Source organism: Taeniopygia guttata, chromosome 28 (assembly GCF_048771995.1).
Source record: "Taeniopygia guttata chromosome 28, bTaeGut7.mat, whole genome shotgun sequence".
Taxonomy (NCBI): Eukaryota; Metazoa; Chordata; class Aves; order Passeriformes; family Estrildidae; genus Taeniopygia; species Taeniopygia guttata.
The window spans coordinates 2,874,989-2,894,780 of record NC_133053.1 but is presented as its reverse complement, the minus strand read 5'-3'; the positions used below and the strand labels follow the sequence as shown (position 1 = coordinate 2,894,780).

Below are 19,792 nucleotides of genomic sequence, written 5' to 3'. Positions count from 1 at the left end.
GGTGCCCCCAGCCCTGGGACAGGGGATGTTACTCCTGGTGGGTGTGCAAGGGAGGAGGATTTAGGGGGAATTGTTCAGGGCTGCTTTCAGGAGCAGAGGTCGCTCTTGTTGGAGCTGATCAGCAGCCTGGGTTCACTGTTGGACAAACCACGAGGCCACTGGGGAGCTGCTCTAGGCTGGGCTGTGGGGGTGGCCCTGCTCCCTCTGGGGAAATAACCCTCTGCTAAAGTACAAAGAGAAAACTTCTGGGCTCTCCAAATCGCCTGCACCTTCCAGCAGGTGCTGAGCTGAACCTTGTGCTGTGCTCCTGCTTCCCATGATGTTCCATTCCCGAAGCATTTCCCTGCAGGTCGGGGGCACCCTGGTATCCCATCCTACCGAGGAGCAGGGCTGTTCCCTGTGCTTCCAGCCTGGCTCTGTTTGCCACTCTCCAAAGGGAGTCACTTCATAGGGCACCTTCTCAGATTTGGCCTCAAATCTTAACTACAGAACAAACTGCAAGTCTAACCCACATCAACAGCAAAGAAAAGGGTTAAAAATACCTCCCTGGTCACTCTGCCAGTAGCTGCAGAAGTGAGGAAACAGCTTCTCTCCTTCCAAACAGGCCTTGTTACCTCTCAGAAGGCAGGAGCCCCTCTCAGGGCCTGCAGAGCAGCTCAGCACCTGCAAGGACACAGCTAACAAGGGAAAGCTGCCCAGGGATGATTGGAGTGGCTCCTGGCAGAAAAGCCCTTTCTCCTCGTGGTGCCAGAGTGGGACAGGGATGGGACAGGGCTGATGGTCTGAGAACCAGCTCTGCTGCCCCAGGATCCCCTGACTCATAAAGGGTGGGCAGAGATGCAGTGCCAGCCCCTGCCCTGCTGCCCACAGAGGCTGTGGTGGACACGGGGGGCAGAGGGCAGGGGCAGGACCCACCTGGCAGTGCCCCATGTCCTGAGCACCAAGCAGCACAGCATTAACCCAGCTTTGACACGCTCCCAGCTGCCAGGGGCTCGACAAAACTCTGCTGTCAGTCACCCTTCTTCTCCCTTCCACCTGCCTGGCACTGGAGGGTCAAAGCCCAGCCTCCTTCCTCCTCCTTGCAGAGAGAAGCTGGCAGTTTCTCACTGGGTTTCACCTGTTTGGGTCCTTCCCGCAGGACAGAATTGAATTCCCAGCGGGAGTCGCCTTTGGCACATCCCCCTGCGATTCCCACCCTCCTCATTTTACAGCCCAGCTCTGCCTGGAACAATGGCACAGGAACGTGGAGGAGCAGGGCTGATGCAGGAATGCCGAGCCCTTCCTGGCTGCAGCAGCACCAGATAAAAGCTAAAGGAGGCATCAATAATTAAAAACCACTCAGAGCTGCTAAGTGCAAACAGGAGCCAACACAGATCGAAGGCGGAGAGCAGAGGCTGTCAGCTGCTGGCTGCTCTGAGGGCTCCCACTGCTTTTTGCAGCCCCTGGAACCAGGGACACCTGGAGGGGACACCAAGGGCTCTGGGGACATGTGGCTTTGGAGGGTGGACACCAGCACTGGAGGTCTGGGGATGGGAAGCTGCAGTTTGGTCCTGGAAGTGGAGCTCAGGGAACTGGGGAACCTTGGTTTCCAGTACAGCTTTGGCTTAGATGTCACTGGTTTGCTGCCAGATCCTTTCCTCAGCTCCCCTTCCCATCCCATGTTCATTCCAGGACTGACTCCAGCCAGGACCAGGTCCCTGTTTGTGCCAGCTGCCCTGGGAAATTCACATTGTCTGACGTGCCAGGAACTACTCTGCTGAGTTTGTGCCTCCTCATTCAAGCAGGCAAAGGAGCAGCTGAAATCAGGATGGTTTGATGAGCCACAGCCACCCTTGGTGTCTGCAAAACGCGGTGGGCTCTGCCCTTGAGCATCCATCCCCTCTGGAGATGTGCTGGACACAGGGGCTGTGTGTGGGACCTCCGTGGCATGGAGCAGGACAGGGCTGGGCTGCCCTGTGCCAGGCTGGCATCCAGGGAGGGAGCTGAAAGGCAAAATCCCGGGGTAATTCCAGCAGCAGAACCTCTCTTGCTGGGATCCAGTTTCAGATGGAGCTCCTGCGTGTCCCAAAGCCTGCGCTGGTTTGATTTCTCTGCTGCTTTCTCTTGCCTCTTGATCCCAGCTTGGATTTCAAATATTCTCCTCCTCTGGGGCTCTTCCAGGCCCTGCCAGCACCAGGCAGAGCTGTGGCTGCTGCAGGGGGTGGCTGAGCATCCTGCAGGGTGACAGCCAGGGCTGGGCTGTGGGTTCTGCCCAGCACAGTCCCCATGCCCGGGGACAGCGGCAGGACCGTCTCCTCTTGCTGCTGGGGGTGCCAAGGGTTAAGTGCCAAGGTTGTTTTCTCCCATCCAAACACAAATTAATCTCTGGGTTACAGGCTGTGCTGCTCCAGGGCTCATGTCAATCACTGCTCGAGGCTGGTGTGACACCCATCACTCCTGAGCTGTCTGCTCCGGGTTTACCTGTGTCACTCTCCTGAGACAGGAGCACAGAGACTGCCAAAGGAAAACTGGCAATTTTCAGAAAAGAGTTTTGAAAAACGCTGCAAAACATCTCCTCAGTCTATTCTTCCCTTGAAACACGATCTGAAACGTTTCCAGCCTTTGAAAATATATTTTCCTTTAAAAAAACCAAAACCTCAACTCTCCCAATAAGGCAACACACACACACAGAGAAAAAAACTCTTTAAAACTTTACATTTGGATTAAAATATGCAGATATATGATGTAAACACAGGAAAAAAAATCTATGTAACTGCACAGAAGGGAGGGTTTTGGAGGGTTTGAAACTGGTGTCCATCACTGCCTGAGTCCGTGGATCTGCCCAGAGAACACCTGGAAAGGGGAAAGGGGAAAGGGGAAAGGGAAAGGGAAAGGGAAAGGGAAAGGGAAAGGGAAAGGGAAAGGGAAAGGGAAAGGGGCTGGGTTGGATCCTTGCTTGGGACTGACAGGGTCTGGGGCCAGGCAGAGCCACCAGTCCTGGCTGGGGAGGAGAGGCAGGGACACCAGGGGATGGATGTATGTATGTATGGATGGATGGATGAATGGATTAATGGATGAAGGGATGGATGTATAGATGGATGTATGGATGGAGGGATGGATGGCACGGGGGCAACAAGAGGAAGAGCCTCCAGTGCCCAGCACCTTGTCCCTGCCCCGGTGGCTGCCAGCATGCAGCACGTAAATAACACAATGAATAAAAGATCAGGATGAAATGTGAGGCATTAAATATTTAACCTCGTGCCTGCCTGCGCAGTGCCCAGGTACAGCTGGGTCCTGCAATATTTAAAGGTTGTTCCCCGCCCGCTTCCACCGCCCCCGAGCGCGGCGACTTCGCAGCAGCCGCGGCTGGAGGGGTCGGGGGGGACCGGGATTCGGTGATTCCCGCTCCGGGACGCTCGGCGGGAGCGCTGCCCGCCGGAGCCCCGCACGGAGCCCGGGGCGCTCCCGCCGCCGCCCCACGTTACTTTGAGTGGCAGCTGCGCCAGCCGCAAGGCCTCGTGGGCCGCGCAGTCTGCCTGCCCGGGCCGCCCGCGGCGGGAGCCCCGCTGGCTCGGGGCGCCGGGCCGAGCCCCGCGGTAAACCCCGGCCGGGCCGCTCCCCGAGCCCGCGGCGGCGGCACGGACGGCGCGGACCGGTCCGGAGCGCCGCCGCCGTGAGGGCGTAGCCAAGGGCGGACTACAACTCCCAGCGTGCCCCGCGGCGCCTCCTTGGGGGCTCCGGCCGCTCGCTCACTTCTCATTGGCCGTCCCGCTCTCTGGCGTCACGAGCCCATGTGGGAACCGCGCGGGGCGATTGGCTGGCGCTCCCGCAGCGGCAGCCAATGGCCGGTGCGAGCGCGCCGCGGCGGGCTGCGGGCCGGTTAAGGTGGAGCGGGCGGAGGGGACGGGATGGCGGAGCCCCGTGCCCGCCCCGGGCACACCGGGGGCTGCTCCCCGGGGATCCGGCCCGACTGTGCACCGGGCCCCGCTGCCCCTGCGGCTCCCGACCCCGCGGGCACTGCCCCGCTGCACTCGTTTGTGATGTGCGCCCTCGGGCGCTGCCTCGCCGGCGGCCGGTGCCGCGTTCGCCCGCAGCGTCGGGGGCGGTAGCAGCGCCCGGCGTCGCTCCCGGGGACCGGGCTGCCCCGGGGACGGGGGATGCTCCGGGCCGCGCGCGGGAGTGGCACCGCGCTGGGCACCGCGCGCGTGGCGGGACCTGGGGCAGCACCCGGTGAGCTCCGGGCAGGGCCGCCGTGCGGGCGAGCGGCTCCGTTCGGGACAGCAGCGGCGGCTCCAGAGCCGGCGCCTTGCCCGGGGTTCCCTCGGTCTCCGGTATCGCCGGCGCGGGAGCCCCGCGGGAACGCGCCTCCTTAAGCGGGGACGGGCGGCCGGGGCGCGCGGGGACGGGCGGCCGCTCCCCCGCCACACCGGGGCCGCCCCCGGCCCGCCGGGACCAGCGGAGCCCCCCGGGAGCGCCGCCCGGCCGGAGCTCCCCCGTGCCCCGCGAGCGGCAGGGCTGGACCGGGAGCCCCGGCACTCGGGATGTTCCCGCACGGACGGCACCCGGTAAGTGCGGCAGGGGCGGCGGGGCCGGGCCGGGCCGCGGGACCGAGCCGCAGCCTCCAGCCCGGGCTGTCTCCCCGCTGCAGCCCGGGCAGCCCTTCAAGTTCTCGGTGCTGGAAATCTGCGAGCGCATCAAGGAGGAATTTCAGCTCCTGCAGGCGCAGTACCACAGGTGGGCACGGGAACGGGCACGGGAACGGGAACGGGGTGGGCGGCGGGCTGAGCTCCGGTGGGACCAGGGAGGATGGAGGGTTCCAGCAGGGGGGAAAGTGGGGAAGGAGGAGGTGGAGAAAAGGAGCCTGGGGGAGGGAGGAAGCGGAGAGGGCTTTGGGATGAGGGACAAGTGTTGAGCGGGGGTCCCAAGGGGAGGAGCAGCCGCGTTTCCCCTGGCTGAGCGGGGTGTAGGGGCAGGGAGGGCACAGAGCCCTGGGTGGGTGCCCCAGGGAGGGTGTGGGACACCCCAGGGAGGGTGTGTGACACCCCAGGGAGGGTGTGGGACACCCCTGCAGCCCCGGGAGCCCGCAGGGGCACGCAGGAGATGCGCTGAGCTTGCCCCAGGGATGGGGCAGGAGTGCAGGTCCGTGAATGGAAGCCCGGGCTCCCCTTTGCAGCCTGAAGCTGGAATGTGAGAAGCTGCTGAGCGAGAAGACAGAGATGCAGAGACATTATGTCATGGTGAGCTCTGTCCCCCTGTCCCCGCAGGGGCTGTCCCCCTGGGCTGCTGCCCCCACACTGATCTGGGTGCTGGGGCTCCCCTCAGCCGCTGCCCTGCCCAGTGCTGATCTTGGAGCTGGGGAGATGCGAGGGAGGAAGGGGTTAATCACCATTTCTAGCAATGCTGGCTCTTGGTGCTCAGTGCTGCTTGAGCCCGGGAATCCTGCCATAGGTTTTGTCTCTTTTTTTTTTTTGGTTTTGGTTTTTTGGTGTGGTTTTGTTTTGGCTTTTTTTTAAAATCTTTTTCTATCTGGCCTTGTAAGAGCTCCCGACTCCTCCCTCTCTCTCTCCCAAAGGGTGGATATTTAATAACTGATGCTCCAAGGCTCATGGTCTGGGTGGAAAGGGAAGGAGCAGGGTAGGAGCTCTCCACAGTTGACAATGAAGGGTTAACAGGCCCTGGGCACCAGCCAGAACCTGCCAGGAGCAGGGGAGCTGCTGGGAGGAAGGAAAGAGGATGGGGACAGCAGGGCAGCTCCTTCTCCTTCAGCATCTGACCTTACTGGCCCCTCTGGGGCAAGGGGGAACCCAAGTGACACCATCCAAGAGGCAAAAAGATGTGAATTTGGGCAAAGCCCATCCTGGGGGTGAATACAGCCCTGTCTGTGAGGCTGGGTGTTGATGTTGCAGGGCATGTTCCTCTCACCCATCAGCTGGGATCCCTCCCCACACCCTGGGGGCTCAGGGATTTCTGGGGGTGCATTGCTACCCTTGGAACAGGCTTTGCTGGGGGAAAGCAGCTCCTCTGGTGCCCTTTTCTGCCCAGCTGTGGGGGACTGGGGTCAGCACCCCTGGCAGGGTCACTGGTGGCTGCTGAAGGGTGAAACCTGTACCGGGTTCCAAGTGGGGTGGGATGAGCCCGGAGAGGATCTGGGGAGGCAGCAGGACTGGCTTCCCCTGCCTTGAACAAATTGCAGGTGTTAGCAGCCTGTGACTGCTCCCTGCCTTGTCCCAGGCTCCTGGCACGGTGTCCCAGCCATTCCTCGTGGGCTGGAGCCAGCCAAAGCCTGGCCTGGTGCTGGGCCAGTTGCTTGGACAGCTCCTAACCGGCTGTCCTGTGCTTTTCCTCTCAGTACTACGAGATGTCCTACGGCCTGAACATTGAAATGCACAAGCAGGTAAGTGCAGTGAGGGCTGGGACAGCAGCAGGGGAGGTAGGGGAGAGGCTGAGGTTGGAGATTTTGTTGGAAAATTGTCCCCTTGAGCCCTGTAGCTCTAGTGGCACGGGAGATGTGACACGGCTCTGTTCGAGGGACCGGCTTGCAAAGGGATCCAGCAGTTGTCAGGATGTGTTATTGAGTTCCCCATCCCAAAGAGAAGCACTCAGAGCCCTGCTGTGAGCCCTGGTGCCTCCCTGCAGTGCTTCCCTGGGGCCCCACTTGAAGGAGGGTTGTGGAGGAAACAGCAGGAGCTGGAGCCCAGAGGCAAATGGATTGTCTTTCTTTTCTTTTTCTCTTAATCCCCTTTTCCTTTCCCAAAGCCAGAGGAGTGTTTTCACCCTTCCCTGGTTCTCCTTTTGTTCCAGCGTTAATTTGCTTTCCCTCTTCAGATTTATCAATCTAGTCATCGTGGGCTCTCTGCCAGGGAAATTAGTTTGGACCAGTGCCTGACAAAGTGGCAAGTCAACTGCCATATCCCTCCAGCTGGCTCAGCCCCTCCGAGTTTGCTCCTTTTGTTAGCAGGGAGCGTGCTGGGGACCACGAGCACATTCCTGCCACCCTTCCACGCTCCCAAATCCAGTGGGACTGGGAGCCAGGGGTGGCACAAGCCCCGTGGGGCTGGGGATTCTGCCCAGGAGGTGGTGGTCAAGTGGTTGAGGAGTGGGAGCCTGGGCAGGAGGGGGTCTCTGGCTCTGTGGGCAGGGTGGCAGTGGCTGGGAGAGCAGCTGGGGCTGCAGGTGAGCACAGGGTGCTGCGGGGCACTGCAGGTAAATGTTCCCTTTGTTCTCCCAGCCTGGTTTGACCTCTGCAACACCGAAACCTGAGCTGATAAAACCCTTCAGAGCAGCGAGCCCCGGGCTGGATTTACAGCAGGGGGGGGAATCCATTTTCCCCAGGAGATGTGGATTTTCTCTTGGAGAGGCTGGGCTGGAAGTTGCAGCCCCTTTCCTCAGGAGAGCTGCTTGCCCCGGTGGGAAGGCTGTGGGTTTGTCTGCAACCACAGAGCCTCTCCTCAGGGGATGCAGCGGGTTTTCTGCATTCCCCCGTGGGCAGGGGCAGCTCTGGGGGTGCTTTGTGCCTCTGAAGGAGCAGGGGGAGCCCTGGGGATGGGAGTGGAGTCTCTGCTCCGGGACAGGCAGGTACCACCAGAGCCTTGTGGGGTTTGCTGGTGCAATACCGAGAGGGCTGAATCTGTGCAGTTCTGCATCCTGCTTGCTCTGGCCTGGCTGGGAGTTGGATGTTTGGGAAGGGAAGGCACAGGGAGGGCTCACTGCCAGCTCCTGTGGCTCGGCTCCCCTCCGTCCCTGCCCGCAAAGCCAGGATGGGTTTGGGCTGAGCAAAGCCAGGATGGGTTTGGGCTGAGCAAAGCCAGCTGGGCTGCGACAGGACTGACAGCTTGGAGCTCTCCTTGGCCCGGGGCCACGCAGGGATTGTGGGCTCCCTCCCCTGTGCCTGGCAGCTAAGGGGGTCCAGCAGCCCTGGGCAGAGCCCTGCCTTGGCAGCAGCTCGGGAAATCCCAGCAGGGATGCAGAGGCAGAGGGAGAATTTCTGCCAGGAGGGCGTGGGTGGGGGGATTTGAACTCCTCCGCTGAGGCTGAGCGTTGGCAGGATGCTGGAGGGGCACAGGATGGGTGATCTCTGCTGGTACCTGCTGCTTTCTCTTTCAGGCAGAGATTGTCAAGAGGCTGAGTGCCATTTGTGCCCAGATGATTCCCTTCCTGACACAGGAGGTAAGGAGGAGGCAGGGGGTGTGCATCAGATTGCTCTGCCTTCTTGGCAAGGGGCACAGCCTGAACAACAGGAGATTTTGGGGAAGAAAACCTCCATGCCTGGCTGGAGGGGTGGGAGAAGGGCTGTGCAGGGCAGTGTGGAGCCCAGTGCTCCCTCCAGGCAGGAGCAGGCTGTGACCAGCCCCTGCTCTTCCTCCCCAGCACCAGCAGCAGGTCCTGCAGGCGGTGGAAAGGGCCAAGCAGGTGACCATGGGCGAGCTCAACAGCATCGTCGGGGTGAGTTGCACTGCCTGGCTGTGGGCAAAGACTCCTTCCTGCCTGGAGGTTCAGGTAGTGATGGGGTAGGTCAGGTATTTTACTATTTAGATACACCTACTTTTACTATTTAAAGGTTTTTACTATTTTGATACACCCATTTTTTACCGTTTAAGAATTTTCACTATTTTGATACACCCATTTTTTACTGTTTAGGGGGTTTTACTATTTTGATACACCCATTTTTAACAATTTAAGGGTTTTTACTATTTTGATACACCCATTTTTTACTATTTAAGGGCTTTTTACTGCTTTGATACACCCATTTTTTACCATTTAAGGGTTTTTACTATTTTGATACACCCATTTTTTACTATTTAAGTATTTTTACTATTTTGATACACCCATTTTTTACTGTTTTGACGCACCCATTTTTTACTGTTTAGGGGTTTTTACTATTTTGATACACCCATTGTGCTGAAGGGGTCTGCCACGGTGTCCTGAAGCTGTTGGGTGCCCTGTAGGACACCCCCTGAGCAGAGCAGGGCACAGCCATGGGGTCGTGTCTGCAGCAGGGAGGGACTGGTGGGTGGATGGGACAGAGGAGGAAAACAAAGTCCAGAGAGAGAATAAAAGAGGCTGTGCTGAGCCTCAGAGCCCAGACAGCCCCGGGGGGAAGGGGCAGGAGTGTGACCTAGCCTGTGCAGCCCCCACAGCTCCGCTGCTGTCCCTGTCTCATCCCATCGCAGCCCATGGGGAGGGGAGGGGAGGGAAGGGGAGGGGAGGGGGGACTGCCTCCTCCACATCCAGGACCATTTGCTCTTTCTCTTTCAGCAGCAGCAGCTTCAGCAGCTCTCCCAGCACGCATCCCCACCCCACCCCTCCAGCATGCAGCCCCCCAGCCTGAGCGGGGCCAGCGGTGCCTTGGGGCTCCTGACCCTCTCTGGGACACTGGTGGCACAGCTGGCCACCAAGGAGGACAGAGTGGCCCAGTATGGGGAGAACACAGGTAAGGAGCAGAAGCACAGCTGGGTTAACCCTTTAAAGGGGAGCCCTGGGGATGGGAGTGGAGTCCCTGCCCCAGGACAGGGCAGTGTGCCCATCAGAGCCTTGTGGGATTTGCTGCTGCAATGCTGAGAGGCTGAATCTGTGCAGTTCTGTACCCTGCTTGCCCTGGCCTGGCTGTGAGTTGGATGCACACCCTCGTGTGCAGGGATCCTGCTGCCTGCTCTGCCTCTTTGCTGAGGCTCCTGGCTGCTGCATCCCTGGGGATGGCAAATCCAGCCCATGGAATGGCTGCAGCCCCGAGAGGCTGCTCTGTTTGGGACCTGGGAGCTGCTGCTCTGCAGTGATGCTGTGTGTGCAGCCCTGGCCCTGGGCAAGTGTTTGTGCACTCACAATCACAGAATAATGAGGTTGGAAGAGACCTCTAAGATCATCAAGTCCAACCTATGCCCTAACACCACAACTAGACCATAGCACCAAGTGCCAAGTCCAGTCTTTTTTTAAACACATCCAGAGATGGTGATTCCACCACCTCCCTAGGAAGACAATTCCAGTATTTTATTATTCTTTCAGTGAAAATTTTTTTCCTAATATCCAACCTAAACCTTCCCTGACGTAGCTCAAGACTGTGTCCTCTTGTTCTGCCAGTGCTGCCTGGTGGAAGAGACTGACCCCACCTGTCTAAACCTCCCTTCAGGGAGTTGTGGAGAGCAATAAGGTCACCTCTGAGCCTCCTCCAGGCTAAACAACCCCAACTCAGAGCTCTCCCTGCTCCCCTGCGTGTTTCCAGTGCATGAGGGTCCCCCCCACCTCCAGCTGGGAGGTCCTCACCCCAGGGAAATCCTCTCTCTTTACACCAAGTAAATATCTGATACTTAAAGATGAGGCTTGTAAGGAAAATACTGTTGCAAGCCCCTGGTAGAAACTGTGACAGCCACAAGCCTGGGGCGAGGAATTTAGAGAGCAGAGCCTCATTGCGTGTGTTGTGCTGTGTAAATTACACTAATTCCTAGTCCAGATGGGTGCCTCCTCCTGTCAGGATCAGCGAGTGCCTTACAAACATCATCAATATTTAATCATCGTTAAATCAGTGCTCTGAATGCTACTGGCAGGCCTGGGCCAAATTAGTAACTCTGCCCAGCTCTGCTCTGGCCTGTTGCTGCTCAAGGGCTGCACAAAGGAGGAGCTGCTCTGAGCTCAGGTCACCTTTTCAGAGCACAGCCATGGAGTGCTTGTGCTGAGAGGAGCTGGGACAAGGAGAGAGGCTCTGGGCAGCTCTGAGGGCTGGAAACAGGCAGCAGATTTAGCAGGAGTGATGTTTCCCTGCAGACTCCCCTGGGGAAGTGCTGACTGAAATGCGCTTGGGTCAGGACCCAAGAGCAGCAGCAGCAAAGCCAGGCGCTGGCTGGGGTTTGCTGCAGGTTCTCATGGTCTGGTTTGGCCTGTAGGGTTTCAAGGTGGTGAAAAGAGCAGCAGGAAGCTGTCGGTGGCAGCTCTGCCCCCCTGCACACAGCTGTCTGCAGCTCAAAGCCTGCCCGTGTTTCTTTAAGGATGGCTTCCACAAAGGAGGAAAACAAAGTCCAGAGAGAGAGAATAAAAGCAGGCTGTGCTGTGCTGAGCCTGCTTAACCCTCAGAGCCCAGGCAGCCTGTGCCTCCAGCCAGAACTTCTATCAGCCTGGGTGTCTGGCCATGCTGAGGGCCATTCCTTATTTAAAAAAAAAAAAAAGAAAAAAAAAAAAGGTTGAAATGCTCCATCTGTCTGGGGTTAATCCTCAGTGCTCTGCCATAGCTAGCCAGAGCTGGTGGGAGTCAAGCTGAGCCAGGGGTGCACAGGGCTGGTGGCAGGCAGCTGGTCCTGCTCCAGACCACGGCCCTGGAGCAGTGCCACAAGAATCCCTCAGCTTCCCATCCCTGCCTGCCTCTCTGTGCCAGCAGGGACCTGGGCTCGTTCTCTCTAAGTGCTGGTGGATCTTTAGGAGCAAAAATCAGCCAGGGAAGGTTGCTGAAGCCCAGCCCACAACCCTGTGCTTGGATTTGCAGTAAATGCTTGGCACTCCTTCCCTGGGCTCAGGGAAGTGGACCTGCTTTGCTGTGCATGTACCAAAGCTCAGAGTTCCCAAGCAGGGCTTTAAGGCATGGCTTGCTAAGGAAATCGGATGGTGTGATTCAGGGGATCTCAGCTGGCTGCCCAGCTCTCCCCTCCTGGTGCTTTTGGACCTGTTGGCATGTCTAGGGAAGGGATTCCAGAGCTGGGATAAGTTCTTGGAAGGAGGTGGGTGGATAGAGATTCCCCTGCTTCCCTGAGGAGCACCAAAGTGCAGACCTCCCTTTAGACAGCAGAGAATCCACACTTCAGGTGGGCAAAGTGGGAAAGGAGATGTGATTTTTTAATTTGTTTTCTAAACCTGTGTCCTGCTCTTTCCTGCTGTGCCCCTCTCACCTTCCTGCCTGGGTTTGTGGGGCACAGGCTTGGCATTAACAACCTCTCCCTGTCCTCCCCTCTGCTCTGCCATGGACCTGGGATGCTCTCCCTGCTGCTGCCTGCTTCCAGAGCACACCCCAAGCCGGGTAAGTTGTGACAGGCAACTGGCCCTGGTGGCATCTCCAGTGTGCTCCAAGCTGCTGGTGAGCTTTGCTGGCCTGGGTGGGCTGTGTTTGCATCAGGGTTTTGTAACTGAAGGTTCTGGGCCACCTTAATTCAGTCTTTGCTGATGCAAAGGAGCTAAAGATCAAGGGCTGCTCCCAAAATAACCAGCTCTGTCCTTTTCAAGGAGTTTCCAGTTTAGGAATCATTCTGAGCAGGTCTCGGAGCTCTCAGCCCCTCTGCAGTCCTTGGCTGCCCCCTCCCTTTTAGGATCCCCCCCAGTCCCAGAGCTGTGGCTCCCTTCCCAGGCTGCACAGGAGCTCTGCAGAATCCAGGGCAGGGGAAGGAAGGGTTAATGACTTCCACTGGGGAATTGTAGGCATTGATCTGTAGGAGGGGAGGTGTCTGTGATGCCCTGACTGCCCAGGCACCTCCTCCAGAGATGGCCTGGGGCACAGGGATGGCCCTTTCTGCCCCTGGCTCAGTGTCAGAGCTGCTGCTGTGCCTGTGCTGGGAGCATTCAGCTGCAGGGAGCCCTGGCACGGGGCATCTCTGTCACCTTCTGGCTGCATTGTCACCAGTGTGGGGACGCCAGGGGATGTGTGACACTCCTGCAGCTGCCAGCAGCATCTGGGGGAGGGCTGTTCTTCCTGCTTGGCTCCATTCTGCTTCCTGAGCCTCGTGGCAGGGTTGAGGTGAAGTAAACACGGCTCCAGTGGGGATTTCTGCTCCACCCTGGCTCCTTGTCTCTGCAGGAGCTCCTTTGCTTGGCTCTGGGTTTTGGGGTTTTGGGGTCCTTCCCAGCAGCCAGGGAGATGCTTTGGCAGGATGGAGGTGGTCATGGAGCAGGGCCTGACCCCACAGTGGCTCTCACACCTTCCTCTCCCTCTGCCTCAGAGTGTTTCTTCTTCCCCCGCCGAGAGCCTGCAGGACGAGGAGCGCACGGGGCTGAAGAGGAAGCGGGAGGAGAAGGAGCTGCCTGGGCATTCTGTGAGTGCCCCAAGGGCTGGGGCTGGCAGGGCTGGGCTGGGGAGGCGGCTGGGGAGCCCTGTGCCCACCCTGCTGCACAGGGCTGGGGTCCTGTGAGCAAGAACAAACCAAATGAGGAGCCCCAGGGAGGCCCCTCAGCCCGAGGGTTGGGTCACTGCCTGCAGGACATGGTTGGTGTTGGTCCAGGGAGTGATGGACAGGAGAAAATGGGTCCCTCTGGGGTCCTGGGGCAGAACACAGAGCCTGGTCCAGCATCTCCCTGTCCTGACTGAGCCCTTCTGCATTTCTCCCTCCTCGCAGGACAGCGATGGGGACAAGAGTGACTACAACCTGGTGGTGGATGAGGTAAACCCTTGGAGCCTGGCAAGGCATCCTGCTCAAGCTGCAGTTGTTGGGTTTAGGACTCTGGATCCCCAGCTTTGGGGTTCTTTAGGCAGCAGTGGCCAGCCAGGACACGTGCCAGCCCCGCTCCGGTGCGTTGTGCCAGCCAAGTCTGATTCCACTCCCACTGCTCTGGGAAGGCTGTGCCAGCCAGGGCTCAGCTTTGCCAGCCACAGGCTTGGCTCTGCTTCACAATCCCCTTTCAGCCCCTCTGCTGCAGCATCCCATATGGGGGAGGCTGATAAGCTGGGATGAGAGCTCCATGGAGCTGGGCTTGCTGCTGGCAGCTCCTGTGGGTGGAGGTGGCAGGAGCCACCCTGGCCCTGCCAGCCCCAGGCCTGGGGCCCACGTCCTGCCCTGCCTGGCCCTGGAGCAGCCTCAGCTTTAACTCACCTCAGTGCAGGGCATTCACTGAATTCCAGTCTTCTGCACTGGAAGTGCCACATGCTTCTGGTACGGCCTTTCCTGTCTGAAGCACACCTGAGAGAACCTGATCCCAGCCACTGCTGTTCTTGGTAAAGATGTTTGTGGGGACATGCTTGTTCCTTTCCTAGAAGACAGAGGGGAGAGAAAGATATGAGGTCTTTTTTTACTCGTGTCACTTCCTAAGAGAATACAAGCCCTGAAAGGAGGATCAGGAGGAATTTCTGCAGAAAATGAAGCTTATGAAAGCTACTCATTGTGCTGATAAAAAGTCACAGACCTGGTTGAACGGGAGTGCAAGAGCTGAGGGATGGCCTTGCCTCTGAAATGGCAGCCCTGTCTCAGCTCCTCATGTGTGCTGATCCCCATCCCTCCTTGTGAAGGCATCCATGGCCAGCAGCATCCTCTGAACCTGCTGTCACCTCTCACTTTGCTCAGAGAGAAAAACCGAGGCCGTTTCTCACCTGGGGGAGCAGAGCTCCTCATTCAGACCACAGGGACTGGCGTGGTGGCTCTCAGGTTCTTTGTCATCCCTGCCCTGCCACACAGAGGGGTTCCTGCTTCCCACAGAGCTGTTCTCCCCCCAGGACCCGCCATCGGAGCCCGGCAGCCCCGGACACTCGCCCCGCTTGGCTCGGTCCCACCGGGAGCTGCCCGGGAGCCCCGCGGCCAGCAGCTGCGGCCAGCCCAAGGAGCAGAGCCCGGTAAGGAGCCCCTGGGGTGCCATGTGGGACCAGCAGCTTGGCCATGGATTCCTCTACGTGGCCAGGCTGAAATGGCCATGTGTGGCCAGAGAGAAATGCCGGGGGGTTGTGCCCACTGGCACTCCCCACGCTGGGGACACAGATCCGTGCCCTCGGGGTAGGGTAAGTGCTGCTGGGCTCTGCAGTGTTCTCCACCCGCCTGCCTGCAGGATTCCCCAGAGCTGCTCATACCAATTGATTTTTCCTTCTTCTTCTTTTTTTTTTTTTTTTTTTTTTTGCTTCTGTGTTTTTTTTCATTTTTTTTTTTCCCTTGCCAAGCACCAGTCCATGCTCAGATTGAAACATCAGCATGTGGGAAGGGGGAGGGATGTTTCTGCCACTCCTTGGCCTCCCAGCCACCGCAGGGACCAAGTGATATGTCCCCCCATCTGGGGTCAGGAGCCAGCTGGGGGCTGTGGGCAGCAGCAAGCAGCAGCTTCCCGGCACAATCGGATTAGAGCAGACAAAGCGCCCTGAGCAATCTGCCAGCACAGCACGTAGCTTTTCTCTGTTATTAATTTTTTTTTTTTTTTCCCTTTGCTGGTGTCGACAAAATCCCCAGACAGAAAAAGCAGAAGAAATAGGAGAGGCAGGGGGGTAAGAAAAAAAAAGCAGGGAATGAAATAGCTGTGGGGATTGGAAAGGCCAGTTCATGCCAGGCATCCTCTTGGTCCCAGGCTGGGGATGGGGATGGGGATGTCCCCCCCATGCAGGAGTTTTGCTTGAGGGAGCAGCAGATGTGTCTGTGGGGTCTTATGCAGGGTTGGGGCAGTTTGGGGTGACCCAAAGCTTGCAGCTGTGGGGAGAGTGGGGATATTTGAGGGGCAAAGGAGAAGAGAGGGGATCAGGGCCTGGCTGGCCAGTCCTTGCCCAGCTCCATTCAGGAGCTCCTTCCACCCTCAAGGTGTGGAGGCTGCTGCTCCCATGGCTGAAGCTGCTCTTCTTTCCTCTGCTGCACAGACGGACTCGGTGGCCAGCGCTCCCAGCTCCAAGCCCTCCTCTTCCTCACCAGCCCGTGACTCCCTCACGCCTGGCCCCGGGCCCAGCTCGGCCGTCCCGCCCCGGCCACCCCCGGCCAAGGCCCCCAGCACCGACACCGTCAGTGAGTGTCCAAGGCAGCACCGTGGGGATGGAGGGAGGGGGCAGGAGCCTGTCTGCCACCAGCTGAGCTGGCAGAGCCATTTTGCCCCACAAGATCAGAGCTATGAACCGCCAACAGGAGCCCCTCTGCCATTTCCACACAGCTGGTGGGCTAGGACCTGCTGAGTGGTTGGGGCAGAGCGGGGTTTAATCTGTTTTTCTCTGATGAACTGTGATTTGTGTGGGGCTGCACGAAGCTGGGTGCTTCAGGGCTTGGAGGGGGTGGCTGTGCAGTCACCAGGTGCCCCTCTCCCCCGGGTGCCGCCAGGGCCACGATGCGGGTCTCTCCTCGTGCAGCTCTCCGCAGCCCCCTGAGCTCCTCCAGCCCCTACACGTCCTCCCTGGGCATGGTGCCCCCCGGCCTCTACGTGGGCATCCAGCTCTCGGTGCCCCAGGCCAGCAGCGCGCTGCTCTACGGCCGCTCCCCCGTGGTAAGTCACCGTGGGGAGGCCGGGTGTGCCAGCCCTGCTGCCTGTGCCCTTGGCCAGGCCAGGTGTGCCAGCCCTGCTGTCTGTGCCCTTGGCCAGGCCGGGTGTGCCAGCCCTGCTGTCCGTGCCCTGGCCCTGCGCTGTCCCCGGGCACTGTTTGGGGTTGGAGCCGGGGGTGCAGCCATAGGAAGGGCTCCTGTCCAGGCTGGGATGGGGGCTGGTGATGCACCAACCCCCCAAAGTTACCAGGCTAGCCCAGATCTGCAAGGCCTTTGGGGGGAAGTGTATCAGGAGCTGGGAAAAGATTCCAAAAGAGGTTCCAACCGCCAGTGTGGTCCAAGATGTTTATTCCATAGGAGGAAGGGGGAAAGAGGGCGAACCAGGATGGGACACAGCCTTATCTAGGCTCAGTACAGGAGGGGCTACTTGGCTCCTAGCCAATTGATTCAGGCAAGGAAGGAAGGGTCAAACTGACAGGTCACGTCTACAGGGGTCTCTGGGGAGAGAAAAACCATTCCCAGAGCAATACCACAGGCTGGTGGCTTTAGCGTGCTCAGAGAAGCCTCTGCTGGTTCCACTGGTGTCTGTGGGAACCCATTTTGAGCTTTGTCACTGCGTGGGAGGACACAGCCAGCAGGGAGTTTGCACAAAGCCAGGCTGGCTGTGCCAGGGTGTGCAGGGAAAGGCCTGAGCCCAGCTTTGGTGTCCTCTGCCCTGCTCCTCATGTGCCCTTTGCTTTGTGCAGGTGGCATTTGAGCCTCACCCTCACCTGAGGGCTTCCACCCTCTCCTCTTCGCTCTCCACCATCCCTGGAGGGAAGCAGTAAGTGGCTGCACACGCTGGGGCTGCAGGGAGGGTGAGGGCAAGGGGCTGAGGTGGGTGCTGGGAGCATCTCCCTGCCAAGGGCTCACCAGGGCAGGGCTGGGCTGAAAAGAGGAGCTGCTCTCCAATCCTGAGTCCAGCGCCGCCATTTCACTGCTGGCAGTAACCAGGGGGTAACCAGGAGCTGAATAATTAAACTCCTTATTAGCCAGGGCACAACGGGCACCTTCCACCATGGCTTGGGCACCTTCCACCATGGCTTGGGCACCTTCCACCTTGGCTTGGGCACCTTTAACCATGGCTTGGGCACCTTTAACCATGGCTTGAGCATGGCTAACGGAGAGGTGACATCCTGCCCTTGGGCATCACACAGGGGCTGTTCAGGGCTCTCCTCTGCTCCCTTCTAGTGCCTTCTTCCATGTCCTCCGACTCCAAACCGTGCTGCCTGTGCTGGACCCGTGTGGCACTGGCTGCTGTCCATGCAGGATCTCACTGCTCTGCTCCTCACTGCTCTGCTCCCTTCCAGTGCCTACTCCTTCCACGTCAGCGCCGACGGGCAGATGCAGCCGGTGCCTTTCCCCCCCGACGCCCTCATGGGCTCCGGCATCCCCCGGCACGCGCGGCAGCTGCACACCCTGACCCACGGCGAGGTGGTCTGCGCCGTCACCATCAGCAACTCCACGCGACACGTCTACACCGGGGGCAAGGGCTGCGTCAAGGTCTGGGACGTGGGGCAGCCGGGCACCAAGACGGCCGTGGCTCAGCTGGACTGCCTGGTGAGCAGGAGGAGGAGGAGGAGGAGCAGCAATGGCTTTGGGCTGGGGCTGGGAAGGGCAATGTGCCCCTGCTCCAGTGGAGGGGACAGAGGGGCCTTTCACATCTGCAGTGGGAGAAGGAGAAGTGTCTCCTGCAAGGCCCTGTGTGCTCATCGTGTGCTCCTTGCCTTGCCCTGTTGCCTGTGACAGAACCGTGACAACTACATCCGTTCCTGCAAGCTGCTCCCCGACGGCAGCAGCCTGATCGTGGGTGGGGAGGCCAGCACCCTGTCCATCTGGGACCTGGCAGCCCCCACGCCCCGCATCAAGGCTGAGCTCACCTCCTCTGCCCCCGCCTGCTACGCCCTGGCCATCAGCCCTGACGCCAAAGTCTGCTTCTCCTGCTGCAGCGACGGCAACATCGTGGTGTGGGACCTGCAGAACCAGACCCTGGTGAGGTGAGTCTGGGGCAGGGGCAGCATGGGCGGGACTGCTGGGGGCTCCTCGGGCCAGGGACCCCTGAGTCCCCTGCAGCACGTCCCTGTGTCTAACCCTGGCCAGGGGACAGTGCCTGTCCCTGCAGCTCCTCACTGCTGGCTGCTGCAGGAGCTGGCTGCCCTGACAGCTGTGCCCTCGCCCTCTCCATCCCCTCTTTCCCAGGCAGTTTCAAGGCCACACGGATGGTGCCAGCTGCATTGACATCTCCAACGATGGCACCAAGCTGTGGACAGGGGGGCTGGACAACACCGTGCGCTGCTGGGACCTGCGGGAGGGGCGGCAGCTGCAGCAGCACGACTTCAGCTCCCAGGTAGGGCTGGAGCCCCCCGGCAGCGCCCTGGGGCCAGCTGGGACCTGCTGGGCCACTGGGTGAGCCTGTCTGTGCCCTCAGATCTTCTCCCTGGGCTACTGCCCCATGGGGGAGTGGCTGGCGGTGGGCATGGAGAGCAGCAACGTGGAGATCCTGCACGTCAGCAAACCCGACAAGTACCAGCTGCACCTCCACGAGAGCTGTGTCCTCTCTCTCAAATTCGCCTCCTGCGGTAGGCAAGGGCTGGTTTTCCTGCCTGGGCTGTGGATAGCCTCAGATTTATCCCTGTGCTTTATTCCCCCATGCTCACCTCCCGTGAATGGTGGCCCAGCCATTGACACCCACTTTGTCTCCTGTCCCAGGGAAGTGGTTTGTGAGCACGGGGAAGGACAACCTGCTCAACGCTTGGCGGGCGCCCTACGGAGCCAGCATCTTCCAGGTGGGCTGAGGCATTTGTGCAGGGCATGGTGGTGGCTCCAGGCACCAGCCCTGCTCTCACCTCCTGCCCTCTCACTCACAGTCTAAGGAGTCCTCGTCAGTCCTGAGCTGTGACATCTCTGTCAACGACAAATTCATCGTCACGGGCTCTGGTGACAAGAAGGCCACAGTGTATGAGGTGGTTTATTGACTCCAGTCACCATCAGGAAAGGGGACACACCTTGCCCTCAGCCACCATGGCTCACGGAGGCCTCCAGTGCTGGACCCATCCTCCTGCACCTTTCCTTTTCCTCCTCCTCCGCTGCTTTCAGACACCAAACCAAGGTGCTCCTGCCCCTGTTCCTGCACGAGGCTGGAGGTGAGGGCTGGGTGTAGCCTGGCTGGGCTGGACATCCTGGGCCTTGTCTGTCCCTCAGGGAGTTGAACAAAGCCCGAGAGTGTGTCTCCTGAATTACTGCTACTAACTTAATGGCACCCATTTTCTGCTGCAGAAACAGCTGTAAATTATCAGTAAAGAAATGTATTTAACTATGTTTTCAATCCCTTACTAATAAAAAGGAACAAAAGAAGGGCTGGGCTGGTTCTGAGCAGGGCTCTTTGCCAGCCAGTGCTACCAGCTGTGCCAAGGGCTGGGCTCTGAAGGGTGTCCTGGGGGGCTGTTTTTGGCCAGCAGCACAGGGGAGGATGCTCCCAGCGTGGCAGAGGTGTGGCTGCTGGCCTGCCATGGCAGCTCCAGCTCCAGCACCGCTCTGTGGTGCCTGTGGTGAGCTGTGGCTGGGGGCAGGAGCCCAGAGCAGCTGCCACACCGCAGCCCTTGCCAGCCCCGGGCTCTTGGGAGCAGCCCTGCTTGCCCACGGCAGTGCTGGCGGGCAGC

The 19,792-nt window shown here is 59.4% G+C and overlaps 1 protein-coding gene and 1 long non-coding RNA gene across 6 annotated transcripts; one reads left to right on the top strand and one right to left on the bottom strand.

Moving 5' to 3' along the window:
* The first annotated feature begins 4,403 nt into the window (after positions 1-4,403).
* TLE2 (TLE family member 2, transcriptional corepressor) lies at positions 4,404-19,487 on the top strand. 5 transcript variants are annotated; one of them, XR_005982637.2, is made up of 20 exons: positions 4,404-4,544; positions 4,628-4,713; positions 5,153-5,216; positions 6,329-6,373; positions 8,083-8,145; positions 8,347-8,421; positions 9,235-9,409; positions 11,958-11,974; positions 12,888-12,980; positions 13,281-13,325; positions 14,372-14,488; positions 15,488-15,629; positions 15,965-16,098; positions 16,841-16,917; positions 17,444-17,693; positions 17,883-18,130; positions 18,337-18,480; positions 18,562-18,712; positions 18,843-18,919; positions 19,001-19,487. XR_005982637.2 is itself a non-coding variant. In XM_030257165.4 (20 exons), exons 1-20 carry the CDS (start codon positions 4,521-4,523, stop codon positions 19,106-19,108), a joined length of 2,136 nt encoding a protein of 711 aa, XP_030113025.4. In that variant the 5' UTR covers positions 4,407-4,520; the 3' UTR covers positions 19,109-19,487. The 5 variants fall into 5 exon arrangements, 4 of the variants coding, with proteins under 4 accessions (XP_030113025.4, XP_030113024.4, XP_072775366.1 ...); XM_030257165.4 differs by having other exon boundaries at positions 4,407-4,544; positions 9,238-9,409; positions 18,333-18,480; XM_030257164.4 differs by having other exon boundaries at positions 4,408-4,544; positions 18,333-18,480.
* Positions 16,426-17,896, bottom strand: LOC140680758 (uncharacterized). Its single transcript, XR_012052138.1, has 2 exons — positions 17,007-17,896; positions 16,426-16,904 (listed from the first exon to the last, which is right to left on the bottom strand). It is a non-coding gene; the product is annotated as an uncharacterized lncRNA (long non-coding RNA).
* Positions 19,488-19,792: the final 305 nt, after the last annotated feature.